At 37.5% G+C, this 20,406-nt stretch overlaps 1 protein-coding gene across 3 annotated transcripts in view; it reads right to left on the reverse strand.

Annotated features, from left to right (window-relative positions):
• KANSL1 (KAT8 regulatory NSL complex subunit 1) overlaps nt 1–20,406 on the reverse strand; it is a 191,351-nt gene that overhangs the window by 140,308 nt on the left and 30,637 nt on the right. For all 3 annotated transcript variants that reach the window (XM_067020920.1, XM_067020921.1, XM_059048721.2), the window contains one exon: nt 5,220–6,594. In XM_067020920.1, the coding sequence (XP_066877021.1) occupies nt 5,220–6,511 (1,292 nt within the window). In that variant the 5' untranslated portion in view covers nt 6,512–6,594. The remainder of the gene's footprint in view (nt 1–5,219; nt 6,595–20,406) is intronic.

The following is a 20,406-nucleotide window of genomic DNA, read 5'->3' on the forward strand; positions in this document are numbered from 1 at the left end:
GCGGGATGGGTGGGGAGGAGACGGAAAAAATACAGAAGTTCCTATTTCTGCCACTGGATGTCATATGCAGGCCAGCAGAAAAAGAAAAAATAAACATAATCAAAGATGATTAGATTAAATTAGAACAAGGTGTTTGACAAGTGAAAGTTTACTCAGCTCTGAACTTCTCTAAGAACATGATGGAATTATTCCCACATACTTATCGCACCCAGTAAGATCCACAATAATCATTTTAATGGATTATGGGGCGGAAAGGGGACTAAGGTAGTAAAAGAATCAAAGCTCTAAGCCACAAGTCAAGAAAGCCATTTTGTTTCAAGGTACACCAGTGACTTACAGGGAACTTTGCCTCAGACTCCCCAAATGCAAAAAAAATGGTGCTGAGAATAGCTCCATCAATGTTAAAGACAGAGCTGTCACAATTCAAAGTAGTTTAAGCCCTAGAGATCAATTTCCTCATTTATATTAGAAAAACTGGTTACATGATTAGCCCTATAGCTAGTCTGTAGCAAAGAAGGGTTAGATGTTAGGTTTCCAGCTAATAGACCTCTCACTCCATCATTCTGTGAAAGGACAAGGAATAGGAAAATAAGGACAAATCAAGCAGACTGCCATCTTTGGCAACATCATCTGTGAATACTTAATAAATTCAAGTACGAGCTATAACACAAAACATTCCACAGTAACTAAAAAGCAAAATCAACAAACACACTAGTCATTCATTATACCCTGAAGTCTTCATGAACAACTCCAAAAGGGTGAAATTCCCCAGAAACAGAAAAGTCACCATCATCAAGACAATCAAAATTCAAATAACTTCTTTAGTGTCATTAAACTGAACATCTAGTTTGTTTTTACTCAACCCTAATCTAGAACAGACTTCAGGAGGCTATCAGACAAATAAAACATAAGTTAGAATAAATTTAAAAAAATAAAAACATGAAAATAAAACAAGAACAGGGAGAACAAAACGAAGCAAGAATGAGGCTTTAAAAAAAAGTACAACAATAAGTCCTACAAATTTGGCTCTAAACTTCCAAAAGCCAACGGGAAAATGGAGACCTAGTGAACAACACAAATTATAACAGCCAGGTAATAAAAACAGACTTAAAAGCTTAGGAAAAAAATACAATTATTCTCGGTTGCATATCTTTGCCCTGATGTCCTTATAGAAGAAGGCATTGTGTAACATAAAGATATATTTTACGTATAAAACAACATATATTTCTGTAGTCACTAACGAAATGTTTTATGGAATCATTTTTATTCTAACCTTCAAGATAAGCCTATAATAACAGTTTACAGAGTCTTGTTTTTTGTTTTTTTGTTTTTAAGGGAAAAGAGGTCTACAAACTATCCAGGTACTCAGAACACTGCTGATCTAAGAATACATTTAAGAGACTATCTGGAAAAAAAATTTTTCTTTACAGGTACTTACTATAAAAGTTTATAAGCACAAGGGTAAGAAAATGAAAACTGAATTCAGCAAAACTAGGTATAGGTCCAGGAATTCCTAACAAAATAGCAGAACAAAACTCTTAGAAATGAGAAGGAGGAATACAAAGAAAAACTAAAGTGAAGAAGAGAGTGCGGGTGCACAAGCACACACTCAACAGTTCTTGTTATATACACGAGATAACTATTAATAAATGCTTCTATTCCTACTTCTACAATTAAGAATTAAACATTGAGGTATTTATTGAAACACACAGCTTCCTTTGTAGTCCCTCGATCAAGAAGATGACATTTTTAAACTGGTGACCTAAATGAGAAAGAAATCCAAAAAAGAGGGGATATATCTATATGTAAAGCTAATTCACTTTGCTGTACAGTATAAACTAACACAACAATGCCAAAGAAAAGAATGAAATGCCATTTGCAGCAACATGGATGGACCTAGAGATGATCATACTAAGTGAAGTAAATCAGAAAGACAAATACCATATGATACCACTTACATGTGGAATCTAAAACATGACCCAAATGAACTTATTTAATGAAACAGAAACAGACTCGGCATAGAAAACAAACTTACGATTACCAAAGGGGAAAGGGGGTGGGGGAGGGATAAATTAGGAGTTTGCAATTAGCAGATACAAACTACTATATATAAAATAGATAAACAAGGTCCTACTGTATAGCACAGCGAACTATATTCAATGCAGTGTAATAAACCAGATGGAAAAAAATATGAAAAAGAATATACGCAGATATATGTATAACTGAATCACTTTGGTGTTCACCAGAAACAAAACACTGTAAATCAAAGTATTTATACTTCAATTTAAAAAAAAATTTTTTTAAGATGATGTTTAATTTCCTGCTCATTCCACAGTGATGTTACTAAACAACGATATAGGTCAAACCCAATGCAGTGCAGATTTTCCAAAGTAGTAGTTACATGTACCAAGACAGGAAGATATACAAATATAACATTTTTGGATGATTTTCCAAAAAGAGCTTAAAATAAAAAGGTATAACAGTTTTAAATTAAACATAAAATCAGTTAACCAAAAAAAAAAAAAAAAAACAAGGAAAAGGAAAGAACTTCTCTAAACATGTCTCATCCAGCAATATTAGAATTTACTAACTATAAAATGATAAACACACAATTCTCAACAACATATAAAATCAATCATTCTGCTACTGCTAGCATGTGCCTACGATTTACAATGAATCATTGATTTTCCTCTTGGAAAAAACATAGGAAATAAGGAAAAACACACATGAATTCTTGGTGAAAGCTTGTAATTTTCTGAGAACCATCCACTTGTAATTTAAGCAACATCACTGAAAAACAATTCATGTCAACAGTCTTCTCTACTAAATATTTTCATTATGGTTGCCCAGACTCAATCTATTGACTTTATCTCTGACAGTACTTCAGCAAAGGAGTGAAATACCAGACAGGCTACTGTAAGCGGTAAAAAGCTGAAATTCACCAGCTGGGTCAAGCTCCTAAAGAGTTAACTAACTTCTTATTCCAGGAGTCAAGAATTATAAATCTGGTTATAAGATTTGGGAGGGACTATTAAATCACAAAGAAAAGGCTTCTGAGCATCCAAAGAACCTCCTTTTTTTTTTCTTTTTTAATCAAAGCAATGCGTCCACTCTCACTGGCCAATTGCTGAAAATCTTTACTCAGAAGGTCAACAAACACCTGGCTAAATACTAGCCTTAGGAGTCAATCTGGTAACCTTGTTTAACAAGAACTTAAAAGTATTTACACTTTATTGGTGGTTTTAATTTGCCAACAAATTCATATATATCATAATGTGCAAAAAGTATATTTATTTGAGAGTACTTTTAGTGTCCAAATTGTCCTTACTTTAATATGATCTGTAGCATGGAAACTCAACTTTTTAAAGCATTATTTAGTTGATTTCATTGTAAGAGGATTAAACTGATCCCAAAAAGTTTCCTAAAATGATCCCTCAGTTGTCCTTATAATTCACACCCTGCCAATCAACAAACCATTATGTGAGAAGAAAACCCAAAACGAAGTGAATGGACTAAGAGGTCTTTTCAAATCACTAGACTTACCCCATGAAATAAAAAAAGTTCTCTCTTAGGTATTTTGATTTCACTGGGTTGGAACAGTTACCCACAACATTACCAAAACTCAGAAATGTTTCCAATACAATGTATCCTGAAAACATTAAGCTTATAGAGTCTAGGTGTTTTTCTTCATCAAATACACAAAATAAGTACAGGAAACTTAAAATGTTTCAACTACAGTATGTTACACAAAATTACTCTTAAACACAAAATATTCATCTGTTAACCAAGATTTCTTAAAACAGTGGTTTATGCAGCAAAGTCAGTGGGGATAATGCCACAAATACTGGCAAGCTGATTTAAGCTACTAATCCATTTAAGGAATGGTAACTATGTTAACAGCGGTAGCAAGGCTCTGAAATTTATTTGCTTTAGACCTGAATATAGAAATGGACTCTTAAGCACAGTAAACTAACAAATGGTAATGGAACTTGGTCTACGAGGAAAATAATCAGCAAAATTATCCAGATTTTTTCACTCAAAATAGAAACAAAAACCAAAATTTCATACTCGGATACAGTGTTATCCATGTGAATAACATAAACAAAACTGAAAAAAAAAAAAGGAAATTTACTTATGCTTAAAAGCATAGCTGTCTCAATGAATTCTCCAGTGAAAAGCTTAGTCACCTTTTTATTTCAGGCAAGGGAAAGCCAATTATTCCAACATATCCACCTATTTCAGCCTTCTCTAGTAATCCAACCTTTACAACGTCCCTACCCAAAGAGGAAATGAAAGAGGATCTACTAGTCAACTCCCCTGCCCCTCTTTTCCAACTAGTCTGTTTACTCTCTCATAAGTCTCGATAAATGTAGGTTGATCTATCTTTAAGGAGATATATTTTACTTCCTTATCTGTAAGGAGTAGAATGCAGGGTCAGGAGGGAAAAACAAGAGTAAAGCACCTCTGGCTCAACCAGGTCCATCTAAAGTGCCACACAAAGCTTATGAATAATTTTCCTCAAACCAACAGATTTTGAAAATCCAGTACGAATTTATCCCAAATATGTCAATACATTTAACTTAACTGAGAGAAAATAAAATCCAAATCTGATAAAGATGGTTTCTTTTAGGGAGGGAATGAGGTTGTAAAAGCGACTGTGCTTGGAGGCAACCTATAAAATACTCTGAAGCATTTTCTGATTATTAGTCCTTAAAACATACGGAAATCTCAAGTGTTAAAGACTGGGTACATTCTCTGCTGAAAGCTCAATTAGAAGCAACTATAAATTCCAGCGAACTTAACTAGGTCAACTAAACTTTTGGCCCCACTTACTAGAAACAACAAAATCTGAAGTCAAGCCTTACAAAACTTACAAAAATATCCTACATATAGTTTCAAAAGAAATCTAATTATTCACTCTGAAAGGATGGGTACAGTTTTACAAATTGGAAGTCTTCCAGTTTTTTCTTAGTAAGATTTCAATGGGAAATTAACAGCTTTTACCCTACAGCAACACAACACTGTACCAAATATACCTTCCATTTCTTCACTAGCAGGTATATATGCACCCACCTACCTAAAATTAGGAAAAAGACAAATGAAAGAAACCTAGGCACCTATATACAAAGAAGTCCATTCTTCCCATGATGGGAATTCACCAACTCTTTCCCCTTGTCCAAACACTTCCCAAGAATGACATTATGCATGATTCTACTCACAGGGGTAAGTGGCGCTGCTCAGGATCAGCTCTGGTCAGTTCCTCCTCTTCAATATCAGACTCTCCCCCTGAACTACTGTCAGTGACGTCTGAATCAAATGCTCGTTCACTGCACCTCAAGTTGGCTATACCACTGGCTGTAAATCTGTCCAATTCTTCTGAAATCGAATCACTTTTCAGGAAGTTGCTAAGTCCCTCTGAAGTGGCGGTCTCACTGGCAGCTTTTCTCAATGCAGCTTCAGCCTTTCGAGTTAGCATCAACTGGCTCCGGGGTCTCAAGGATTCCAAGTTTGGCAGTTTGCTCAAAGTTTTCTCTAAAAATCCACCCAGCTGATGCTGTATATGCCTCTCCACCTGCTTGGCTTGCACAACCTGTAAGCGCTTCTGTAACCTGCGGGCACGGCTCTCGATATCAGCCTGCCGCCGTAGTAAAGCTGTTATTCTTGTGTCGGAATCTAAAGCACTGAAAAGAATGGAAGACAGGGGAGACTTTTTACCCTCTAACTTGACACCCCCCAAGTTAGAACTGGAGTCTGTGTCAGGTGATAACCTACTGCTTCCTTGAAGTGCGGGCGGCTGTTCCATGGAATTTACAGAAGATTTGTTTGCAGTGCTATTATTGCTAAATATCGTTGTGTGTTCTACATCAAGGCTTCTATGTGGAAGAGTGCAATTGGTCATACCCCCTTTCAAGTCCCCAGATTCAGATGCCACCACTTCACCCCCCTGAAGAGAAGATGACGTGAGAGCTCGTTTTCCCCCATTAAGGGGACTGGAATTGTCGTGATCAGAATGTGTTGAACTTTTAGTCAATTTCTTCGCCAACCCATTTACAGGTGCTTGTGGCAGAGCTGTCTGACCACTTGTATTCATGGTTCTAAGATTTTCTAAGGAAAACTCCAAAACTGGCTGTCTCCCCAACAGCTCAGCTCGGAGTTCATAGGACTGAGATAAGAGCGGATGAGATTTAAGTACTGTCTGCTTGCTGAAGACACCCTGCAATTTCAACGATTCCTTTGAGGGAACAGATGTTACATCTGAGCAAAGATAAGATGCCACCAGTGGTTGCAGCTTTCCCAAGTCTTCCTTGTTAGGATTATTTCGGAAGTCTAGACTGGGGTCCTCTGCAGCAATGGCTTTTCTTTTGGTTCCGTTGGCAGCAATAAGGATGTTGGCGTTGCCGTTATTTTCGGCACTGCCAGGGGACAAAGTGGAGGATGGGGGAGCCAGTTTGAACCGGATATGGTGTGCTTCAGCTGCTGCGTCAGTGAGAGCGGGCGCCATCGCAGCCATTCAGCACAGAGAGACAGGAAGTCCAGCCTCTCCCGGTGCCGAGGCCAGCTCCACAGCCCCTTACCGCCTCCCCAGAGAACAGACTAGAAGAGAAAGAAGAAAAGGAAGTTAGAAACACAAGCACGTTAGAAAACAACACACATGTTTTTAATACAAACATTACTTGAGGCTGTTAACCAAACTTTGCCTCCAGAAGAAAAACACTCAAACCAAAAGGGGAGATGTGTTGGGGCAGGGCCACAATCCCTGCCCAAGAGAAAGAATTCCATTCTTTTTTGTCACTTGTTACCATAAATTGAAAGTACCCACAGACTGTTAAAGTTAATTCATCTGCATCTAAAAGAAAAATATCTTTAAAACTTCTTGAAATTAGTGAATTTAAAGCAAATGTATCAAACTAAGCACCCAGTAATTAAACAGAAAAGAATTAGTAAGGAACTCCTCATCCCTACCAAAAGTTTGTATGCCAATTGTCACAGGTCTGTACATTTTTCTGGCCAAAGGATCCAATGTTCATCAGCTTCCCACTTCTCTGCAAGACAGATCATACTAAAAGCTTAACTGTATCACACCTGTGTTACCAGTTCACTTCATCAATTTTCTTTTCTTCTGCTGTCCTCAGTATGGCCCACCTCTCAAATTAACTGCCCAACTGATGTGTCTATTTCCTTTATCCAAACACTTCTTGAAAAAATAGTTATAAATAGCTGCCTCTGCACTTCTCACTCTTCTATAATCTGGCTTCTACTCCTACTGCTCTGACAAAGGTCACCAGTAATCTCATTGTCAAATCCAATGCTCAAGCCTCAGTCCGCATTCTATCAGACTTCTCTGAAGCATTAGGTAGTGCTGACCACCCCACTCTTCTTGAAATTCTCCTTTCCAGATGTCCTTGACAACAACGTCCATTCTTCTGCCCTCTTCTCTCTCAACTCACTTCCTTGGCAACAACCACTACAGCAACATGGTAAGGCTCCTAGCGCGCAGAAAAACACGCTTAGCTGCACTAATCAACGTCCCCACCTCAAGGTTCCTCAAGTCCCCTGAAACTCAGAACTGACTTTCTTTTTACTCCTTACCCATTTCTATCATCTCAGGTAATGGTATTGCTTTCATTTAGTAACCCAAGCTAAAAACCTCAGCCATTTGTCACTTCTTTATCCCCTTTGATTTATCTGGTCTGAGAGTAAAAGGAAATCTATGCAAAGAACTCAGCCAGCTGTTCCTAAAGTGTGCCCTATGGACTTCTTGAGAACTCGAAGACCATTTCAGAGGTCCACAAGATCAAAGCATTTTCATAATAATATTAAACATTATTTGCCTTTTTTCATAGTGCTGACATTCACAGCAAGGGTGCAAAAACAAGTCTGAGCAAAACTACTGGTACCTTTGCACAATTCAGGGCAGAGGCACCAAACTACTAATAACCACTGGTCACTGTATTCTCTAGTCATTTAAAAATAAATAAATAAATAAATAGTTTAGTACCACTGACCTTTGATATCCTTGGTGAAATATGAAAATAATGAACTTTATTAAATCTCCACTCAAGTCTTCAGTGTGTGTATGTATATATATAGGCATACAAATATTCTGTGCAATGAAAGGGAAAGGAGACATAAAGCACTTCTGCTGCTTTAAGAAATCCGAGAAAAAGCACTAGTACAACTGAGTTACAAGCTGAACTAGAAGCTTCCCTTCACAGAACACTATGTTTACTTGGCAGAACAACTGACAAACTATGATTATTCAGACTTGAATAGTTAGCAGACATTTTCTTGAAAATGAACAAAGTGAACCTGTCACTTCAAGGAAACCCAATGATGATGTTTGTTGCCAATGAGAAAATCTGAGTTTTCAAGCAAAAATAAGTATTTTGAAAACATGTATCCACCACCATGAGCTTGAACATTTCCCCAATACTGAAGTCTTGATTAAGTAGACTACTGCTGATATTAGTGAATGAGAATTTGATACCACATAATGAAATGTGTCAACCTTTGGAAGATCTGCATAACTCAGTGAATGACCAAATGACCAAGCTCGTTAGAAACGAGTGCATGGGTAAAGTAAGTGCAAGACAAGCCAATGGATTAATGTGACAGAGTACAAAAAGCTCACTGACACAGCTTTAGATTCCATAGTGCAGCTAACCTTTATGAAACTACTACTTGTCAAGTTTGAGTATAGTGTCAAAGGATAGCCACACTTTAAAAGGCTATTTAAATACTCCTCTCTTTTCCAAACTATACATCTGTACAAGGTCAGATTTTCTTTATATAATTCCAAAACAACATATCACAATAGAATGAATGCAGAAGCAGATAGGAGAACCCAGCTGTTTTCTATTAAGCCAGACATTAGGAAGATTTGCAAAAATGTAAAATAATGCCATTCACACTTTTTTGTTCTGGTAAAAAGTTATTTTCATAATATGTAACTGGTTTGTTATTTTTAAATGAACTCGTAAATAATTTTTTTTTTTTTTTAAATTTGGGCACACTGCGTGGTTTGTGGGATCTTAGTTCCCCAACCAGGGATTGAACCTGCGCCCTCGGCAGTAAAAGCAAGGAGTCCTATCCACTGGACCGCCAGGGAATTCCCCATAAATAATTATTCTTTGAATTTCTCGAAGTTTCTAATCAACTATTGATAATAACCCATAAAAGTTCTCTGTGGTTTTCAACATTTTTTAAAAGTGAAAGGGGCCTTGAAACCAAAAAGTTTATCAATCACTGAACTAAATGCAACCTCCTCCTCCCTCAAAAAAAAAAAAAAAAAAATGACAGCAACTTCCAATTTGGTCAAACATTTTACCTTTAGATAAAAATCAACACAGGATGGTAAGCCCTATAGTGCTACACTAAGATTCTTCATAGTATAGCAATTCAAATCGTTAGTATCGAAATATTTAAGTAAATGATTGAGAAAACATCCTTACAAATACCAATACACTTATAGGTCAAATTTGACTACTGCTCTACGTAATTGCCAAAATTTTCTCACTCTAAGCTTATAATAACTTTAACAAACATCCTGTATTCATTAAACTAGATCTTCTGAGGATTACAGAGTTTTATCCTCATGGACTTTCTAGCATATGCTTTCTGTGTAACTAACTGTTCTATGTCCACTTTTCCTATTTCTGATTTTAAATTTAAAAATAATTCCTAATGTAATAAAAAATAGTTATGTTACACTGGTTGAATTGACAGATGACCCAATGTAAATTCTTTATTCAAAATACCTTGAGTCAATTTTATAAAAGGCATTTTCTCCCATAAACAAAAATCACTAATCTGATCTTTCCCATCAACTCAATATCCTCTTTCGAACTGATATCAATACAGTTGATACGGGCAATGCAAGGAGGCACATTATCGGTGCCAGATGATTAATACAGCATATGAGAGTAGATGTAGCCTACTACCCAAAAGCACTACAGTAGAGTCTCAGAAATAGCAGGAAAAAGCCTCCCTCTGGGGACTCAAGCAAGGGCACAGATGTTACACAGCTTCCACAAAACTTACTGAGGAAAACCCACATTCACACACCTCACATAAAAAGAGGGGTGTAATTAACATCACACCACAGAAGGTACTTAAGCAGTAAACATACCAAAGTTATTTCAGAATTATTCAGTTCTTAAAAATTCACAACTTAAAGAAAAACCTGCTGACTCAAATCCTATCTCTTTAAAGATTTCTCTGACCCTCTGCAAGCAGTCCGAGAACTTGACATTAATCACATACACCTCAAAAGAGAATTTATTTTGTTTACACTCCCTCCTTGGTCTCAATATCCCCATAGGATGCACTGCAAAGAGTAGTTACTAAAACAATTGACTCAATAAATAGGGAAGGGGAAAAGTGAAGTCTTCAGAAGAAACTCCATTCCTAACTCCTAAATCTTTTCTCTTTCTGCACCAAAACTGCTGTTAAAAAATATATATTAAAAACTACACCCCTCTCCCTTCATTAACTTGAAACGCTGTGCTGAGATGCAATATTACTCCCAAAGACACTCACAGATAAGGGGAGCTGGTCCAGGTTCACATCCTGGCTCCACCTGTATTTAAATTATTTAACTATTCTGTTCCCTCAATTTCCTCATCTGCAAAAAAAGAGCTGACCTCAGAAGGCTGCTGTGATGATTAAATAAAATACTTTCAATTACTTAACCTAGTGCCTGGCACAAGCACCCATTATTCGCACTGTTATTATAACCTATAGACAAAAAGCAAATATTACTGAAATGAAAAAATGTTAAAAAAAAAGGTGTTAAAAAATAAAACACATACTATGACCTCATTTCTGTTTTAAAAAGTAGTTGATAAGATTCTTTTGTCTTATTTTCTGGCTTATGTAATGTTTCCACCATAAACATGTATTGCTTATATAATAAAAGGGAAGGAAGCAAAAATAACGCAAATTCTTAAAGAGCCAAAAAATGTGAATAAGGCAAAATATCACAATAACTTTCTTAAATTTAACATAATGAGCAAAATGTTGATTGAAACGATTCCCATCCCACTTGAATCCCAAAAAACATCACTACTCAACAATTCAGAGCAGAGAAAAACTGTCAGACTTAAGCAGTTTTACAAAAACAGTTCATGATAAATCACCTTTCTACAAAGAATACAAAGCATTAAAAGCTATAATTACTTACTAATCCTCATAACAACCTGGGTGGTAGGTTTCGGGCTGGGATTATAATTTCCAATTCACTGGTGAGGACAGATAGTAAAGTTATATTGTACATTCAGAATAAAGGAACCTAAAATATTCCAATTTTTTAGTTCATCGAATAAACCACAATCTGACAAAAAAAAAAAAAAGATGGAGCTAATGTACCTGCTGTCACTGACATAAATTAAGATTCAGCAGTAAGCTTGAAGAAACAAAAAGAAGGGCTATCTTATCAAGGTCCTTTAAAAGGCCATAAAAGTTTGGGCTAGGTAATAACAGTTTCCCTCCCAGTTCCAAGGAAGCATTTTGGGGACTGGAAGATGACAAATGGGTTCAGCAGGCAAACACATTTAGGAGAAACTTCCTTGATGAAGATGCACAACACACTTCATTATACTGAATACTCAAATATTTGCACCTTTAACAAATAAAAGTCTTTTTTCCATTACACCTATATCTTTCAGAACACTGTTCTGAGGGATACAAGTTAGAATAAAGTTCAAATATGCGACCTCCAGGGTCCCTTCCTGGGCTTATGATTCTATTATTATAAACTGCAATACAGATTCAAGAACAAACTTCCACCTAACACAAGCAGCACTGGGAAGCAAAAGTACACCACTAGGACAGAGTTCCTCAACATCAGCGAAGGGGATCTCTCCTGTGCACTGCAGGTGGTTTAGCACCATCCCTGGCTTCTACATGCACTAGATGCCAGCAGCACTCTCCTCTCCTATAAATTATGACAACCAAAAATGCCTCCAGAAATGGCAAATGTCCTCCAGGGGGCAAAATCACAACCCCCAATTGAGAACCACTGTCTAGAGATAGATTCTCTCTATAGCTACAGATGTCTGTACATACATATATATTTCTGTATATACAGATTTCCAGAAAGCACACATATCCGGCTGCTTCAAATAGTGCAAGTCAAAACTAACTCCACACCTGCAAATGAGAACCACGCCTTACTCCCTGTAAATTCCCAAGACAGGACTCCAGTTACACAAGAATAAACTGGCAGCATCCACCTTGCAAAAATGTTGATAAGCTGCCGGGACCCAAAGGGAAGGGTTTGGCCATTTGGGTGGCCAACAACCACACTTTCACTGAAAACAGAAGCAAAAATAAAATGGGGGAAAAGAAGCTTGCCCATAATGTGGCTTCTACTAACCTCTTCCCACCATTACCTCATTACTCTGAACAAAACAAAGAAAGAAATAGGCAGAGGAAGGATGGTTAGGGAAGTGTCTTGTGAAGTTATCAAAATTTTAGCTGAAACTTGAAACTTAGCTAAAATTTCACTATGTAGAAGGCTGGGGTAAAAGAGGGGTAATGTGGCATTCTAGTGAGAGGAAAAGGCACGGAAAAAGGCAAAACTGTGGGAAAACATAGGATATCCTGGAGATTGAAAGAAATAATTTGCTTGAAATATAAAATATACTGTAACAGAGAAAACACTATAGAAAAAGGTGAAAAGGAAATTTGAAGCCAGATCATTAATGGACAACCTTCAATAGCCAGCCTTTTCTTAAAGGCAGCAGAAAGTCATTAAAGGCTTTTCAAATGGGGAGTGACACATGAGAACTGTGCTTCAGAGAGACCAGTTGGGTAGGACAGATTAAAAGAAAGTAAAAAGTGAAAGACCAATGAAGAAGCTACTGCAATAATCCAGATAGGATACAACAAGAATCTCAACTAAGGTGTTCACCACAGTGGAATGGTCGAAGTCTCCTCCAGGCTTTGGAAGGGCCTAAAGTCTGCAGAAGGGCCAAATAAGTGACATAAACAGCAAAGGTAAAGGCTCTTAAGAAACAAGAGAGAAGGCTGTCTTTTCCTTCATAATTTCAGCTCCTTTATGATAAAAATCTCTCATTTATTTCTCATAAAGCTGTACAGGTGGGGGGGGGGGCTGTTCAGTTTTGGGGTATCCTCTCCTTTCCTAACAGTGCCAACCCAAACCCAGTCTGCGTCTGCATCAGCTCACATCTAAATTATGATAACAGCTTCCTGACTGATGCCTCACTCCTCTAATCCATTCCATAATCCATTCTTTTTATCGCCTCTCTTCTCTACTCTAGAATAACTCCTAGCACCTTTCTCATGAGTCCAAATTCTCCGAGATGAAACTTAAAACAATATCAAAGCAAGTGCATCAGTTGGCTTAGACCTAGAACTCCCTACCCCCAGATTCAACTGCATTATCTTTGTCTATGCTGCTGCCTCTACCTGGAAGGTCCTTCTACCCTTTAAGCCCAAAACTTAATCCTTCAATACACAGCAACTCCACAACTTTTCCAGACTATTCAGATTCACATCACTTTCTTCCTGCTTAAATTGTACAATGCACTTAAAGTTATCACTCACTTAAAATCATCTGAATGTTCCCTAGTTGTCAATTTATTAATATTAATTTATTCTATTTCCGAGACAGGGGAAGTTCCTTAACATCCCTCTCTGCATGCTCACTAACTTTATCTGGCTAGAGCCTGGTACACAGTAAGCACTGTGAACACTTATGACAGGGCTAGAGTAGTCAAAGAAGACCTAGAGGTAGGCTTTCACATATAAAATTGTGCTAAGCAGAGAAAGATGAGGAAATTCTAATCAAGAATTTGATTAGACAATCAAAGACAATTATTATTTTGACACAATCAAAATAATAGGGAAGGATTTGGGAGATGATCCACAGAACTTGGATGAACCAAGTGGTACATGTGGCAGCTTCTCAAGGAAGAGAGGGAAAAAGCAGCTATGCAGTGCTTCGTGATGAAGTACCAAAAGCTACATTATGGAACACACTGGGAAGTATTTTTTGTATTTCTTTTACAAATATGGATTTGTTATGGAATACAACAGGAAGTGGGCAGCAAAATTTTTATTATAAAACAAAGAAATAATGTGGACCTCACCACCCCAGTCCCTAACACCTTCTATGCCAACAGGGCAGGGCTTCTTAGGTTTTATAATTACTAAGGGAATCATAGCTCTGGCTGGAGAATAGGTTATTATTATGATTGCTCTAACATTCACTAAATGCTCTAATGTTCACTAACATTAATTGACCTTTTACTGCGTCAGTCACTGTGCTAAATGTTTTACATACACATTCTCATTTAATCATCACAATAACATTATAAGACGAGTATGTACTCTTATTCTCATTTTCAAATCTCCAACTGTAAGGCCCATGCTTTCTTTCTTTCTTTTTTTAAAAAATTGAAGTATAGTTGAATTACAATGTTGTGTTACCACTATATACAAGGCTAGGTTTAAACTGGAAGGAGCTTAACTACTAGACATGAGGTTTTTGAATTTTAGTCTTTATGGGAAAGTCAATGAGAAATACCAACTGATTATCTCCGATACACATTTTACTAAAATGCCTACAGCATTCAAAGCCCCACACCAAGTGTCTATAAGGACGACATGGACCAGTAAAGACAGACACTCACTGTGATCAGGGAATCCTAGGGGGACATTAGGGGACCCTCACAAAGGCTGAGAAGGGGTGGGGTCACAGAAGGCTTCCCGAGGCAAAAACATCTAAGTTGAAACCTAAAGAATATAAGGAGGGTCCAGTATCGCCCATACAGCTACTTCCAACACCCCTACCCCCAACACCAAATCCAAAACCAATTCTTGCCCCTCAACGTGCCCTATGTGAATGAATCCCGATCCCAATCACTGATTTACCATCTGCCATAGACATCTTACTTAAACATATACTAATACTTAAACATATACTAATACCAGACAGGAATAACAGGAAGACTATAGGAGTTCGTGGTCTAATGCCGGAGACACCAAGAATTATAGCAGTGTCATCAATGCCGAAAGATAAAAAGATAGAAATTAGGTGTGAAGGTAAACCCAGATGATAAAGCACTGTTTATCCTGAAGGGATCAAGCAAGGCTTCAGAAGGAGATGACATTCCGACTGAATACTGAAGGTTAAATAGGGAGGATTCAATATAGAATGATAGGCACATTCATTGCATCCTTAATACCACTGCCTTAGTTCAGAACCTCTTACGTATTACAGTAATCCAGGCAGTAGTAATCTCCCAACTGTTCTTTCTTCCTGTCTCAGCAAGCCTTCAACCTAGTGCCCACTACCAAAGTGATTACTAGAAAAGAAAGAGGAAAAAAGGGAAGAAGAGAGGGAACATAAATCCAACCATGTTGTGCTCCTGCTTAAAATCCTTCAGTGACTCTAGGGTAAGAATGAACCCAAACTCCCACACAACATTTATCTGCCCCCCTTTTACACTCAACCTCATCTCCAACCTGTCCCCACCTTAGCCACCTGAATCTTATTTATAGTTCCAGACTCTTCCATACCCTTGCACCTTTTCTTTTCAAGATCTCAAGATAACACACTCTTTAAACTATTCCCCATTCATTCCAGATGAAGTTAGAGGTCCCTTCCACTCTAGGGTCTAATATGCACTCCCATGACACTCTGGGCAACAGCTCAGAATGGAACATAAACACCTAGTTTTGCCGCCCTCCCGCCCCAATCCCGACTGTATATTTCTTAAAAGTAAGGTTATGGCTTGTTTTATCTCTACCCTTACATGTAGCACTGCGCCTGGCAGAGAGTGGACCAATACATGTTAGCTAACCTGAGCAGTCTATGCTGAATGCATCAGATGGAGATCCATTATAAAGTTAATGGAGGTGTCCGATCATAAAGTAAAAACAATCTAACAATAAGCAGGAACGGGGCTTCCCTGGTGAGAATCCACCTGCCAATGCAGGGGACACGGGTTCGATCCCTGGCCCGGGAAGATCCCAAATGCCGCGGAGCAACTAAGCCCATGTGCCACAACTACTAAGCCTGTGCTCTAGAGCCCGCGTGCCACAACTACTGAAGCCCATGTGCCTAGAGCCCGTGCTCCGCAACAAGAGAAGCCACTGCAATGAGAAGGCCTGCGCACCGCAAGGAAGAGTAGCCCCCACTGGCCGCAACTAGAGAAAGCCCACACTCAACAACGAAGACCCAACACAGCCAAAAATAAATATAAATAAAATAAATATTTTTTTTAAAAAAGAAGCAGGAACCAACTGAATCTAGGACAGACTTCAACTACCTCAAGTTCCAGTCATTTACACTGCCAAGCACATGCACTCAGACTGACAAACTTTAAGTTACTTTTAAAACTACTAAATTTGGCTACATAAACCTTTTGAAGGCAATACCTATCAAAATTTTAAATGCAACTACTCAGACTTTTACCTAGATACTGCACTTCTAACAACCTATCCAACAGAAATATTCTCACAGATACATAAGAATATATGCACAATTCTTCTGCTGAAGACAGTTCTTTTACTGAAGAATTGTAATACAAAAAAAAGCTAAACTTAAGAGATACAAAAAAAAGCTAAACTTAAAAGATACAAAAAAAAGATACAATAGAATATTTTGCAGCTATTAAAAATACTGCTGATGTGAAAAATCTCTATGATATATAACTAAGTGAAAAAAAGACCAAGCTATGAAACAGGTAAGATCATGTTTGTATTTAAAAAATAAATAAAATTGTTTTGAAGGATAACTACATATCAAAATATTTATTCATGTTTATCCTATTTCTATCCTATCACTGAATTCAAGTTTCCTACCAGTTTACCTCACAAAAAACAAAGAAAAATGTATTTTTATCTCATCTCTTCCCAGCAAACTCTAATAATACAAGTGTTTCTGAACAATACTAAAATTGAAGATTTCTTGAAGGGTCCAAGCAATTCAAAAGCAAACAAGTTCTTCTTAGGTTGGGGGGGAGTAAGGGATGAAGAGGGGGTACCTGACCAAAGTCAAGGGATCTCACTGAATCAATCTATCCCTTTAGAATACTGAATTAAAGATTAACTACCAAAAAACAGCAATCCATTCTCTTCTGAAATATGCTTAAAGTCTTCAAACATCCTCAGTTCTCCATGGCAATATATGAGCAGTTTAACAAAACTTTCCTGACAGTTCAACTTATCAGACCAGTATTTCTGCAAAGCCTCTAATGCTAGCAAACATCAGAAGCTAAACTAATTAGCTTTTCGCCTCTATCCCTTCATCATACCCTCCAGTGGAGGTGCTAGTAAGCAGTCACAAAGGTCAAACAGCAAGGGAAAGCCTAGATATCAGTTTTTAGCAATTTTTGGTTTAATGCCCTAACAACAAAATTGTAATTCATCTTTTTTATTCCCAAACACTTCCCCTCCAACTGAATTTAACTAGGTCTGACCCTAAGCTGCTCCCTTCTTAAAAAGAAATTAACGGACATCCCTGGTGGCACAGTGCTCAAGAATCCGCCTGCCAATACAGGGAACACGGGTTCGATCCCTGGTCCTGGAAGATCCCACATACAGTGGAGTAACTAAGCCCGGGCGCCACAACTACTGAGCCTGCACTCTAGAGCCGGTGAGCCACAACTACTGAAGCCCGCGTGCCTAGAGCCCGTGCTCCGCAACCAGAGAAGCCACTGCAACGAGAGGCCGGAGCACCACAACAGAGTAGCCCCTGCTTCTCCGCAACTAGAGGAAACCCACGCGCAGCAACGAAGACCCAACACAGCCAAAAATAAATAAATAAATATATTGAAAATATATATATATATAAAGAAATTAAATGGTGAGGGACTCTATTAAGTTTGATGCCACTTAAGCAACTTTTTTCCAAACAAGGGCGGAATCTGCTGTACTTAAAATTCAGAGTCAGATCTCATTTGGGATTCCTGGTTCAAGTAACAAGAACCAGAGTTTTTGATAACATTTAGATAAAACTGCACTGAATTTACCTCCACCTTACATTTCCTCACTCTCAAAAGCTTGAGGAGAAACTGTATTTTTAAAAAGTTAGAACTGGGGGAAAAAAAGGAAAGTTTACAGTCAACAACAATAAAATATATAGCTAAATAATTCCCTAGTGGGCTAGGGCATTCAAATGTTACAATTTTATAGAGCTAGTTTAAAATCTTAGAAAAGCAAGGCTTGCAGAAGGTAACATTTATTAAGCAGCTATCTGTTGCCAGAGACCACTACCCAACAGAGAAACAAGAATTTAAAAGGTATCTACCTTGAAGGGCCTTTCTTGACATAATGGTTTAAAATCCTCATATACAACATATACAATCCTTAAGTTTTTCTTTCAGACTACCCAAGTTTGTTTTTCATTCATAAATATGAACTGTGCTCTCTACTTTGAAGTCGGTTTCCTCCCACCCTACATTTTTGCTTTACTTTTATTTGATTAAAGACAAGAAAAGCTTAACACACAAAGAAGAAAAACATCTACTTCAGTTCTTTTTGGAGACCAAGCTTTTTGGTAAATCATACCTATCAGCTTATTTTCTCCTATACATTTTACCCTACATCCTAAAAGACAGGCACAGGGCATAATGCAGGAACAAATGATAACCGAACTAATAAATAATAGTGACCCTCCCAATCATATATACTGGTCTTTTCCTATGAGCCACAATTCTCTCCACAATCTGCAAGTGACACCCAAGGACACCACTTTCTTTCTTATCTCTTCTTGTGGCCTTCAAATATTGGTGACCTCTATCACAGTGTAATATTTGTCTTTTTAAATTCATATTGTCTCTTCTAAGCATTACTGCGGTTCACTGAGTTTTGATCTCACATTTCAGGGAATGGGAAGTACTGATGAAAGTGTCTTGTTTTGTGTCATGAATTATCACACTCTGGCAGGAATATTTTTGCACGGCTTTTAGTATGCCGAGGTTAATATGCAATTTATTATGATAGAAACTATAAATTTAAACATACATCTTCAGAAGCAACATGAAGACTCAAAATCCAGACAATTTAGATTTCCAAGAAATAGCTAAAGTCCTTTTTAGGGAAAGGAAGTGGTCCAAGTACTCTCTGCACTGTCACAGTAAAAAGGCCAGGTGTTTGGGGCCATTTTATTTGAGTCACCTGCACCTGTACTTTTTCATAAAGTGATCAAGTAAAAAGGCACTAATGTAAAATATGCTTCCTGAGACCCAAAACAACCTAACCAATCAAGGCAGAAACTTACTTAAAATAGAGAAAGAGGGCAAAGAAAAGGTGCTTTGAAACTCTAAATGAACCACTCAATAATGAGATTTGCTCTGGGGCAATCAACTGAAGACCACATACTCAGTCTGCACTAGTTCCTCCTTTCCAAACTCAAGGGGATGGAAAGATGTTTGGGGTTAAAAATAAATAAATAAAATTAAATTAAAAAGTCTCTCTCTCTCCAGGAAGGAAATCACTTAATTTCTGTGTCTAATGACCTCGCCAAGAAGAAAGAAATAACCCCTACCAATCCCCCCACCCAAGGAAGATGACTCAATATAAGAGGAATAAGCAATATTCTTTAAACACAGTACTTTCAAATGACTATTATTTAGAAAATCCAACATGGATTAGTAAGTTTTTTCACATTTTAAAATTGCTTTTCTAGTACTCTAACAAGGTAACTAAGCTTTACTCAAAAAAGTTCCTAACTAAAATACCCTCTCAAATCAGCATCATCAACCACAATGGCCCTACGTTTACAGATTACATGAGTCAGGTTATATCAAACAGAACAAATCTATAACTTGTTACTCACTTTAAAATACAATTAAAATCTGTGATCAATCCGATAAAATCCAGGGTAGTAGAGACACTGGTTACAGTGTAGCATGACTAGAAATGGAAAGGTACTGACAGTGCTTGAAGAAGAAAAATATGGTTATTTTCCTTTCTTCTCACCTTGATAAAAGTGAAAAGTGAACTAAGGCTTACTCATTTTCTAGCTTCCAGAATTTTCCTCAATAGGATAATGATAAGTCACCTAACAATCAACGTGTGCTCTGCAGGTTTAACGATAGGAATAACATGTGTAGGCAGGAAGAAAATCATACAAAGATTTAACACCTCACTTTGGTAAAGCACAAAAGTCAAACACGAAAATTCTGAATAAGACTTTCAGGAAAGATGCAGCAACACTTCCAAATACCTCACTTAAGGAGATTCACAAAGATAAAAGGACCCAAACCTCACCATACCTCAAGGCTCTATCAATACTTAATTGAGACAGTCATCAGAGACCAATCATCTTTACCACAATACAAATGTTAAGAATCTTTGTCACATCTATGTTTCCCTCCAAGTGGTACACGCTTGAAAATTAAAAAATTGACCACCTCAAATCATGAGATCACT

This window comes from Kogia breviceps, chromosome 19, assembly GCF_026419965.1.
Source record: "Kogia breviceps isolate mKogBre1 chromosome 19, mKogBre1 haplotype 1, whole genome shotgun sequence".
In the NCBI taxonomy this organism is placed as follows: domain Eukaryota; kingdom Metazoa; phylum Chordata; class Mammalia; order Artiodactyla; family Physeteridae; genus Kogia; species Kogia breviceps.